The sequence below is a fragment of the Cyprinus carpio genome, chromosome B25, assembly GCF_018340385.1.
Source record: "Cyprinus carpio isolate SPL01 chromosome B25, ASM1834038v1, whole genome shotgun sequence".
NCBI classification, from domain to species: domain Eukaryota; kingdom Metazoa; phylum Chordata; class Actinopteri; order Cypriniformes; family Cyprinidae; genus Cyprinus; species Cyprinus carpio.
Genome location: NC_056621.1, coordinates 2,966,740 through 2,979,196, shown reverse-complemented (window position 1 = coordinate 2,979,196; position 12,457 = coordinate 2,966,740). Strand labels below are relative to the sequence as shown.

Sequence of the window (12,457 nt, the reverse complement as noted above, 5' to 3'; positions counted from 1 at the left end):
AACGTAAAAAAAAAATACTTTAATTTTCTTATAATATGCATTTACATTTCTCAATGACTCCCAATCGATTCACTCAAAGATTCATCTTTCCAAACCCCAGTTTTACAACCCACAATTTTAAAGCACAGCCACCACAAAATCAGACTTTAGCACCTCTCTGAGATCAAAATTTAACAGCTATGATACTGTTTTTGAAATCAAATCTTTGGATAGCTATGACAGGAAACACTGGACAAAACAGTCAAGCTTAAAAAAATAAAGCATATACATAAACCCAAATTGGAAATAAATGGTTATCGAATAAGCATGTGTCTATTCCTAAACTCCTGTTTTCTCATATTTTAAAGCAGCTGATGCAATTTGGGAAAGAAATCAATTTGTGAACATAATATAGAAATTTAATATTATTTGTAAAAGTATTGTAAACACATTTTTTCTTACATTGAATTATTGAAAAGTTGCTAATTCTTTGAACAATTATTACATTTTATGTATTTTAAGCAGTGTGTTGGTAGTAAGTTTAATGCTTCACTCTAAAGAAAGTCATCAAAATAGGGCACATATTAATTTGAAGGAATTTTCTGTAAGCTATTAATTTTTTTTCCAGCATTATACCTATATTTTAAATTACACATTGCATTTTGATTTATTTGAGATAATAAGATCAACAGTGTACCTAACTGATTAACAATTATACTAACTAACAACAAAGGTGTTTCATAAATGAACAATTATTATTGATCATGTGAAGTGTGTACTTAGGCATCTTTGCTTTCCTCATTTTGTGTGATTTAGATGGAAAATGTGTGCCTTTTTATCATTCGAGTCACTTTTCAAAAGTTGCCAAATCCATTTTAAAAACAGCTAAACTTGTTGCTAGGTGCTTTTTGAAAAACAAGTTGCTAGGGTAGTCTGAAATGTTGCTAAATCTATTGCTAAGTTGGCATTACTTAACACACGGACAGGACAGCTGTCAGTCAATAAATGGGCAAAACAAAGCAGCTGGCATTACTTATTTGAAAAAGTAACTTTTTTTTTACTTTCTTGTAAATGAAAAAGCAATGCATTACTTTACTACTTAGGCCTACTTGAAAAGTAATCTGATTACATAACACTAGTTACTTGAAATGCATTACCCCCAACACAATGCAGCTTACTCTAGCTTATTAAAGTAGACTTGAAGTGTAAGAAAGGTAGCTGCTGTAGTAGTTATGTTAAGGGTTAAAGGATGTAGAATACGGTCATGCAGGATAAGGCGTTAATACATACTAATGAATAAATAACAAATATGAAGTAATATGCATGCTTTTGCTTAGGTGCTTGTTAAGTGAAGAATGGAAAAATGTACAGTCACAACAAAATCGATATAAACCTTCAGAGCTACTCAGGGGTTGCTGTGCCATAAACAAGTGAAAATCAAAGCTCGATGTCCCGAACGCATCACTGAGCTCAGAACATCTACAGATGAGCTCAAGAGGAGCCGAGATATTTTCCAAAACAACAGTCGCCATGAATGGCTGGAAAAGACTGAGGTTACGAAAGCATTGACGCTTGTGTAATGTTGGAGGTGTTTCCTGATCGTTTATATTCTCTCACAGCTGGAGTAAGTTTGGGTCACTTACTGGGACTGGGATTCAGTTACGCTGGTTGGAACTTGTTTTGGGATTTTTATGCCCCTTGTCATGTCAAGTTAAGATCTCTGAGAGAATCTACGTCTGTAACATTAACTTCAGGGAAAAATTAGACTTAGGTGCTTCAGTAATTATAAATGAAGAAATATTGCCTGATCTCAGTGAATCCTGGGCCTCAGATTAATATCTATACATAGAACATACTGGAACGACCACATCAGACGAATTCAGCTGGAAAGAGCAAATGGAAAGGAGTCTGTTATACTGAAGAGGAGAAACAATTCATCTCCATCAAGACAAGACAGAAACCTGTATTCAAAATCCAGATGTGCATCTAAAGCCAGTATAATGGAGTTACGAGCCTGATTTTGGACTTCACATTTCATGATTAAGATCAATGCAACAAGGCTTTGCCAACTTTTTTGCTCATTTGTTAATATGACAACCTTTTGAAAGATGTTATCTGATTTATCAGGTGTGTGTGTACAAGGCAGTACTGATCTTGAACTTTACAAAAGTCATTCCTTCTATGCAGTCCAGTTATCCATGCATTAATAAAAATTTTTATTTAAAAAAATCAGTAAAATATTAAACCCTTCAAATCATATAAGTTTGATTTAAATCTCTCAATAAATAATAATAAAAAAATAACTACTTTGTTACTTATTTCTTTCTCTAATAAAAATGCTTTTTAACCACAAATTTGTATATATTTACACACACACACACACACACACACACACACACACACACACACACACACACACACACACACACACACACACATACACACACACTTTTGTTTATTAAATTGGTGATTCATTTCTCTCCTCAATATTAATTTCCATCCTGTTTTTATTGTCTTTTTGTTAAATCTTTTACCTAACAAAAGCCAATTATTTTATATATATAAAAGCCAAAGCCAATTAATAATACTATAATAGTATATAAATAATACTAAAATAACACAGGACAGAATAACCTGCAATGAGGTTTATGCTATTTATGATTTAAAGCACAAGCATAATCATTTATTAAAAGAGTTTCAACATGTTCAGCGGATCAGGAATGACCCAAACACTGTCAAACTGATTCAGACCAACTCTGAGAGAAACATCTTGATCAGAGTCTCTTGTTTTTGAAGTTTTAGGCCAGGGATCTGCTCTACTCATGCGAGCAAAACCACAGACGTGTATGTTTGGAAGCGTATGGTCCTGTAGGTCACAATTGGCTTGCAACAGAAAGCTGCATGAAACCAAACTTGATGCATTTAAAGTATATTTAGGGCATTAAACAAACAACCTATAAAATCACTAAGACGTATGTTTTATAAAGGCACGGCAAAATATGGAGTAAAACCAGACCTGAGGCAGAACCTGTGCATGAGATAAGAGTCCATGTTCACTTCCTGTGACACATCAGGGTATTTTCCTATTAAAACTTCCTCTCATCTTTCTATTTCATGCTAATTTCTCCGCTCTGGGAACAGAAGGCCTTTCGTCATCGGAAAAGCACTGCAGGCTTTCTTCAGCCGGAATGAGAAAATCAGACCTACATGCATTACGACAGATCCACGAGAAATTATAGCTGTGGGAAACATAGGAAATATTAATCCGACCCTGGTTAGCTTTAAAACCTTGTTTGACAACCCCAGTGTAACCCTGCTGAAGAAAAGAAACAGATTAAATTAGGCAGCTTGCTGGTTTCCACTGGTGAGGACTGATGGGTTCAGATGGGTTATGTTAGTTTCAGTCTCACAGTCCTGTAACTAAACAGCTAAACTGGAAAGTACTTTTTGGATTTGGCAAGCTCTAATCAGAGTGGCTTTACTCAGCTTCTGGTGGGTTTTGTTATCATACTGCCTGGTATGAGGCTGACACCATAAACACTTCTGAGGGAAACTAATTACTGGATTTGCCAAAGTTTTCCAAGTTAGTGTTATCAGATGTTTGAACGATATTGAGGGTTTTGTTTGAGATATACAGTGCATTAAAATAAAGGACATATTCATAATTATCTGTCTTTTAGATGCACAGAATTTTTCCAACCTTTAGGAATATTTCTGAAATCTGTTTCTCACTCTTAGAAATAAAGCTCTAAAAAAGGGACTTTCTTTACAGCGATTTGTTTTCCCCAAAAATAAACTTTCAGCAAACAGTTCCGAAAATAACCATTTTATTCTTAGTTTAAATAACTTTTTTTTACTAACCTAAAGAATCTATTTCCACTACAAAGAACCTTTTATACAACAGAACGTTTCCATTGATGTTAAAGGTGCAAAAATGATAACTGATTGTTATTAAAGATAAAACAGAAACAGATAACTGGACAGAATCAACTAAACTACTAAAAACTATTACAAATTGTCTTCTTTACTCAATCTGAAATAAAAAATCTAAATACTAGATGAAACATGTAAATGAATAAATAAATAAATAAATAACAATAAACTAAAATAATGCCTTGCTAACTAACTGAAATAAGTACTGAAATTACTAAAACTAAAACTGTAATCAAAATAAGTTAAAGCTATCTGAAAATATACAAATGAAAGCTATTTCAAAACAAAATATTAAATATAAGATGAAAATGTAAGCTTGAATGAAATGTTGCCTTGACAGCCAACTAAAATAAAATGTTTAATTACTAAAATTACTAAAACTGAAATAAAAATAAAGCTAAATAAAAAATAAAAAAAACACTAATAAAATAATAAACAATACAGCTATTTTCAAAATATGAATATATACTATAATAGTAGATAACACCAGAATAACACTGAACAAAATAACCAGAGTTTATGCTGGATGTGCACGATAAAGGAAACCAGTTTAAACCAGATAAGACCACCAAACCTGGTTGTTTTAGGCTGTTGTTATTTTATTCATGGAAGCGATTACAAAAGCACAATGTGTTCTTGTTTTTTTTTACATCACATCTCTTCAGCATGGTAACATCCCTCAGAAACACAACAACTTAGATCATTTAAATGTAGCACGATCCGGCATAATTTGTTCCGTTGGTTTTCCTGCTTCACGGCTGCGTCTGGAATACATTAAAGTCAAAGATGGCAAGAGAAAATGTTGATAAACGTGTGAGTCTGATGTGAGAAACTTTGGAGACTGTAAGTCTTTCTCTCTCTCACACACACACACACACACACACATACGTGTACAAACCGCAGCTGTTTGGTCTCTGGACTCACAGACTGGAGAGGAGAAGTTTGATTAGTGCAGGAGAGGACGCGTGTCCTCAAACAGGAAACAAACAGGAAACTCTCAAGCTATTATGGGATGTTTGGAAACGATCCTACTAGGCAATTTGCATTGAGCAACGTGTGATGAAGTGCAGAGAAGAAAGAGAATAATTAGTCCACTTTTTTCTTTTTGTTTAGTGCTGCTAATGGAACACACTTGATCTTTCACTAAACTACCAAGACTGGAACAAGATCTATCGGTTAGATCGCTGGTTAGTTGCTTTCCCAAAGCATTTCAGTCAGGCTGCTTGTAAAGTTGTTCCAAACAATATTAAAAAGCTAGTAAAAAGTTCATCTTGCAGTCATTTATGTGGTATAAAGTTGCATTTAAATGGCGGACGGTGCTAGAAACGGCTCGGATGCTAAAAACACATTTGTCACCACAGATGAAGAACTACTATTTCATGAAGGTTTGATTTATTGGATTTGGCACACAAGTACACTGAGACATTTGTGAGAGGTGCAACACATTTAAAGTTTGTAGTGAACAATGCTGAGTTTGGAAGCCCATTTCTACCATGGGTATGAAAAAAATAATAATAAGGTAGTTGCGACTTTTTACAGTATGTCAAAATTTTGACTTTTTAAGGTTAAATCTTAAAATTTTGACTTTTTTTTCTCTTAATTCAAAAAAAAAAAAAAAAAAATGCCTGAGAGATATAAACATAAACATGCCTTTATCTTTTTTTATTTTTTATTCCATTGTGGAAACAAAAAATGTCCTAAGATATAAGATATAAACTCAGAATTCTGAGAAAAAGAGCCACAATTGTGAGATATAAATGCAGAATTTCAAGAAAAATGTCAGAATTCCAAGAAAAAAAAATTCCAGGATATCTTGTGAGGAAAGAAGTGAAGAATTGTGAGATAGAAAAATCAGAATTTTGAGGAACAAAGTTATAATTGTGAGTTATAAATGGAGAATTGTGATAAAAAGTCCTAAGTGTGAGATGTAAAGAGAAAAAAAGTTAGAATTGTGTGAAATAAACATGGAGTTGCAAGAAAAAACATAAAAACTATAATAAAAAAGGAAAAAACAATAATACATAAACACAAATACAAGAGAAAAAAAAAAAAAAAAAAAAGAATTGCAAGAAAACAAAAAGTCAGAATTTCCAGATTTAAACTCATAAAAATCAGAACTGGGAGATACAAATGCAGAATTATGAGAAAAAAAAAAACTAAATTACGAGTTTATATCTCACAATTAAAAAAAAGTGTGAACTGTGAGATAAAAAGTCACAGTTACCTGTTTATTTATTTTTTATTCCATGGCAGAAACGGGCTTCCATAGCTTAACATATCATTATTGTCTTTAAAAAAAACACCTTAACATACAAACAAATATAGACCATCTGTTAATATAAAGATATCCTGTTATTTGTCTTTTATTTACAACTTTCATTTATACGTAAACAGCCTTAACTCATTATACATTAAAACACCTGAAAAGAGTCCAAACCTGACAAATGACCAGTAAAGACATGCTTGGCCACGTGAAAACATTCATTTATAGGACAAAGCTCATGCCCAGTAGGTTTCATGCCACCAAAGTGAGGCCAATATTTCATAAAGCAGACCGTTTCCTATGTTTTATTTAGTGCAGCATTCATTTATTGTCTGGAGACTGATATATTTTGCTTACAGCGATCAGCTCGTTCTCGGCTCTGTCCCTGGCAGCAGGTGTCTGGTTTACTTTGGCACAAGGGTCGCGCACTCGGGGCCAAAATAAATCCAGCGCCGGGCTTAAGTAGACGCTTATCGCAGGAAATGTCTCGCTGGACTCATTGTGCCACAGTCCCTAAAGAGATTTACGACGTTTTCTTTCTTCCCACTGTTTCCTTAATGGACACGAGACGAGAGATTGTAAAGCATGACGTGCGGCGGCGTGAATAAATTCGTAATACAACATAACCTCAAGTGCCTTTTGTAAAATGTTTCTACATTAAAAATAAAATAAAATAAAGAATAAATTTAAAGTACACTACTGTTTTTTTAAAAGTATGTTTCTTTTGCTCACCGAGACTGCATTTATTTGATCAAAAATTCAGTAAAAATGTTACATATTATTACAATTTAAAATATCCATTTTCTATTTGGATATATAGTAAAATGTAATTTATTCCTGTGTTCAAAGCTGAATTTTCAGCATCATTACTCCAGTCTTCAGTGTCACATGATCTTCAGAAATCATTCTAATATGCTGGTTTGATTTCAGGATTTTTTAAAATAATAAAACGTTTAAAAATTAGCAGTTATTTGAAATAGATATGTTTTGTCACATAAATGTCTTTACTGTCACTTTTGTTCAATTTAATTCGCCCTTGCTGAATAAAAGCATTAATTTTGGCTAAAATGACAGTATATCAGGCTTTCCACAAAAATATTGGGCAGCACAATTGTTTTCAACATTGATAATAATCAGAAATGTTTCTTGAGCAGTAAATCATCATATTAGAATGATTTCTGAAGATCATGTGACACTGAAGACTGGAGATTAAATATAATATTCACAGCTGCGCATCACAGAAATAAATTACTTTTTATGATATATTCACATAGAAAAAATGTTATTTAAAATTTTAATAATGTTTTACAATTTTACTGATTATTATTATTATTATCAAATAAATGCAGCTTTGGTGAGCATTTAGATTTTTTTGTTCAAAAGTATTAAATATTATTCCAAATGTTTGGCATATGTTCTTATAACTTTCATTAACATAATTGTATTTTAAAAATCTGTTCTTTAGAAAGAAGACTGAATCTCCGACAGCAATGAGACTCTGAAATGGAGATTCCAGCTGAAGCAGCGAGGAGCTCCAAAGTCCCAAAAGAGATCTCAACAATGTCTCAAACTGTGCTCAGATCTCCATATGAACTCAATCATTTCTCATCAAATGATCTGAGCCGCTACACACATTCATTTCACAGCTCTGGACTCTTACTGGATGATTACAAGTGACTTGATCGAGTCCATTTTTACTTTTAAGATGCTTAAACAAAACAGATTTAACTCCATCGCATCTCCTGAGCAGTAATAGTGTGTTAAATCTCATCTGGAGCTCAGTCAGCATCCAAAGCCTGGAGTTTTAAAGCCCTGCTGTGAGAGTCTCACCGAAGTGCGGCTCAATAAAGTCACATTCCCGGGGGCCGCCTGCGTCACGTCTCGGCCGGAGCCGACCTGCTGGTTTTGGGTGAATGCTCGAACTCTTTCCAGGTGCCCGAGCTACACGTGGGGCTGCGGTTGGCGATCTTGGTGAGCAGCGTGGTTCTCCGTAGGCTGCTGTCCGAATCCTCCTTCCGGAAGCTCTGCTGGATCTTGTGGCTGCAGGGGAAGCAGTGAGCGAAATCCTGCAGGAGGTGTCCGCTGAAAACCATGTAGATCCACGGGTTACAGCAGCTGTTCAGACTGGCCAGCAGCGCAGACAGAGTGACGGCCGTGTTCTCTGAATCTACACACACACACACACACACACACAGACAATAACTGTAAATGCTTCAAATAAAGATACTCTCCAATAAATAGTCCAATTAATAATTCTTTCCACAACACAGTTCCCATGTCTCACTGTTGGCTGTTTACGGTAGCAAAGCAACAATGATTAACATCAGCTCAGAACATTCGTCATCCAATCAGAATCTAAAATCACTGCATTGGCCAATCGGCATCAAGGACCATATGTTTATGGTTTATAAACAGTAAAAATATATAGTTTATAAATACGAAATAACTTTTAAAAGATGTTTATAAAATTTATGATATTATATGGTAATTCTTCTCCAAAACAGATCTCCAGACTTATTTATGCAGGAAAAAGTATATCAAGAAACAAGAAACATATATATATATATATATATATATATATATATATATATATATATATATATATATATATATATCAAGAAACATCAACTTTAGTTGGGTTTTAATCATTTTTATCCAGGTGTTATGCCTATTGTGTTGCCAGATATTAGTGGAAATGACTATTCAATATTATTATATATATATAAATAAACTAAGAAATCTTTCTTTCTTTCTTTTTAGTTTGCCAAACATACAGTAGAATGTAACATTTTATCAACAGCTTAGAACATGCGTCATCCAATCAGAATCTAGAGTCACTGCATCAGCCAATCAGCATCCAGAACCAGAACTATAATTATGTAACTATGTAATAATAATTATATTACAGTATCCAGATTTATTTATACAGATAAAATAATCCATATAAAATATAGATTAAAAACCATTAAAAAATCAATAATATTTTCTTATAATATCAATGAATAAATTTAAAAAAAAAAAATAAAAACAAATAATAAAAATATAATCATAAATAAAGGTAAAATAAATAAATAAAAATAAATAATAATAATCTAGTTTGCCAAGCATCATATCGATAAGCAAAAACACTATTTCACAATATGTGTCTTAGAATCTACATTCACTGTATCAGCATCCAGGTACAAAAAAAATATGTTTTATAAAAACAATGGTGTCTTTTTTCAGCAAAAAGATATCCATATGTATTTATACAGATAAAATTATCAATAAAAATGTAAATCTGTAATTTTTTAATTCATAATTTTATCTGTATAAATAAATATGGAACACCTTGTTCATTGTTTTGAAAACTTTTCAGTCATTCTGAACAAGGTGTTAAGCCGTCTGTGTTGCCAGATATTAGCGTAAAATAATATATGACAAAACTAACAATTAATTTGTTTTGATTAAAGTAATTTGTCTTGTAACCATGTGAAAATGGGGTGAAATTGGGTTAACTAAACATCCCATAAACTCGTGTGGAATTTTAATGGCAGATTTACACACACGAAATATGCAGCTGTTCTGTTTAGACACACTATTCTGACCTCATGACTTCATTTCTCAAATGATCTTTATAAGCATATCAGTGTGACTATATTTAACACGTTAGCACTTCTTTCCATTACCATCCATTCATTGTGTTTTACATTTAAACAAAGCTGCTGTGCTCCTGAAAGCGTCCAGTAAACATCCTGAGCTTCCTGGTAACATATAAACCCATTTCATTATACATACATAATATATAATACAATTAAGTATCTGCACATTTAATAAATAATTCATTATAAAAATCAATGTGTAGGGGACAATTTATATTTTAGATGTTGTTACCACATTGATGCCCCATGATTACAATCCATATCAACCTGATTACACAAATGTAAGTATTTTTAGGGTCAGATCAGGTAGAAATAAAAACCTGCGCATTTTCACTTTGCACAGTGTGCAATCCAACATTAATACATAAATGCAAATATGAAATATGAATGAAATGCATGACATTTTAAATCTTAAATTGTACTAGCTAACATATTTAATGATATTTAAGTTATAAAATATTGCTCAGCATATATTGAACACTTATTTACATATGCTTGAAATGGATTAATAAAATGTACATTGCCTTTTCACTGTTTAAATTTATCTTCATCTCTTAAGCATTACACAACATATTTTTTTATTTAAATTAAATGGAAGTATTATTAGGGCTTAATACTGCCAATATGAATATGCATGAAATATATGAAAAAATCTACTTTCCATTTTTAACTCTTTGAATATACATTAGACTGTTAATCATTATGCAAACATAAAATAATATTAAAAACATCACATATAATAATTTTTAATGTACAATAATATGTTAAGCATTATATAGGATAATATAATGTTTGTTAACTATTAAAGTAAATATTACATTTTATTTAAATGATAAGGCTGTTTAACAGGTGTTACCTTGCACATTTAATACCTGAATCATAATTTCATGGCATGTAGGCTAATCTTTCCCTTATTTTCACTCACCATCCCAGCTGAAGTTCTTGTCCCACACCGACCACATCTGCACGGTGAAAAACGGCGCCCAGCAGATGATATACGCGAGAACAATGACGAAAGTCATCTTGACGGTGCGTAGCTTCGCTCTGGAGATCGTGGTGACGCTGCTCACCGAGTTCTTCCCGATCAGCCCGTCCTTGTGCGCGCCGTCCGCCGGCGTCTTCTTGGTCTTATATCTGATGTTCATCCTGATGCTGTGGCATATGAATCCGTAGCTGGTCATTAATATGATCACCGGGATGAGGAAAATCCCCGTTGTGATCCAGGTGATGTAGGCGCGGAGTCCCCAGGGCTGGATGAAGTGACCCCAGCAGTCGTACACCTCAGAGCCGTTCTGGATCTCACTGAGGGAGAAGATGAAGTACTGAGGGGTGCTGAGGAGCAGACTGCTGATCCACGTGCCCGCGATCATGATGTGGGACCTCCGGGTGGACTGCTGGAGGGTCTTGAGAGGGTGGCAGATGGCGATATAGCGATCTAGAGTCATCATAACCATCATGTAAGTGGACGCGAACATGCCCATCACCTGCAGGTGCTTGACGATCCTGCACAGAAAGTCCGGTCCGTAGAAACGGAAGGTTATTTCCCAGCACAGCTGTGGAAGGACTTGGAAAAACGCGACCACCAGGTCTGCCAGGCTCAGGTGTTTGATGAACAGGTGCATGCGGGAGGTTTTCTTCTTGGTGTTGTGGATGGCCACCAGGACGCTGCAGTTCCCGATCACGGCGACCGCGAAGGTGACGCTGAGGACCGCGATCTCGATTTTTGCGACTTCTTCGTCGCGTCCGAACGGGTCGGTGGAGTTGTCCGAGTGCGATGCGTTGCTCAGGTGTCCCATTGTAAGATTCGTCAAGAATAACAGCAGTCCAACGCCTTTAAACGCGCGCGAACGACGTGCGTAAATGGAAACGCCGGTGTCCCGTTGCGCGCTGCTCCGCTACGCTGCAGATGAAACCTAGTGGTTAAATATCTATGTTAGTAACCAACAGGTTGGAGATTTAAATCCCACAAGGGTTGAATCATAAACTATCTCCATTTGCCCTTGACCCAGACTTATTCAAGGAGACAACAGAGTTGCTTTGGCTAAAAAGCGTCTCGAAACAAGTAGCTGTCGATTTGTAATTAATATCTAATGCCTGTGCAACCCAGATCTCCAAATGTCTCTCCTCGTCTGTCTGTGGCCCCGCTCAAAGCCTTTTAAACCCGCCTCAGATTTCAGTCACGGCGCGTAACGCGCGCAGAGCCAAACCCACCGGTGTTCAGGAGCTCAGTTCAGTCCTATAGTTTAGAGTACACCGGACCCTAGAGTAAACACCCCTCCTAAAGTCTGCTTTATGTGAAGATCAGCCTTGACACATTCCCATATAGTACAGAACCATAAATATTCTCACACTATATAACGCCAGGCATGTCCAGGGCTGATTTTTTTTTTAAATACATTAAAATTAGGCCTATATAATATGAGTGAATATAATATACAATATATAGTATATTATTTAAATTGTTAACAACATGTCCCGGTTACCTTCCACTGTAAAATTAAATTAAATGAATGATTATATATATGCATTCAATATATTACAAAAATAATATGTTATTTTAATTGTGTCAAGTTTTAAGTAGTTCATAGTTATGTAAAATACAATGATACATTATTTAAATAATACAAACAATACATTACCA

At 34.4% G+C, this 12,457-nt stretch overlaps 1 protein-coding gene across 1 annotated transcript; it reads right to left on the bottom strand.

The window, feature by feature from the left end:
• Positions 1-7,502: 7,502 nt before the first annotated feature.
• On the bottom strand, positions 7,503-12,216 carry avpr1aa (arginine vasopressin receptor 1Aa). The gene is made up of 2 exons (XM_042753308.1): positions 10,742-12,216; positions 7,503-8,342 (listed from the first exon to the last, which is right to left on the bottom strand). The coding sequence occupies exons 1-2, from the start codon at positions 11,610-11,612 to the stop codon at positions 8,050-8,052; spliced, it is 1,164 nt and encodes a 387-aa protein (XP_042609242.1). The 5' UTR covers positions 11,613-12,216; the 3' UTR covers positions 7,503-8,049.
• Between the last annotated feature and the right edge of the window lie 241 nt (positions 12,217-12,457).

Excerpts from the sequence above, each read along its gene's own strand:
- avpr1aa (XM_042753308.1), bottom strand. The coding sequence starts at position 11,612 with ATGGGACACCTGAGCAACGCATCGCACTCGGACAACTCCACCGACCCG. Across the intron at positions 8,343-10,741 it reads CAAGAACTTCAGCTGGGATG|ATTCAGAGAACACGGCCGTC; the intron begins GTGAGTGAAAAT and ends GTGTGTGTGTAG.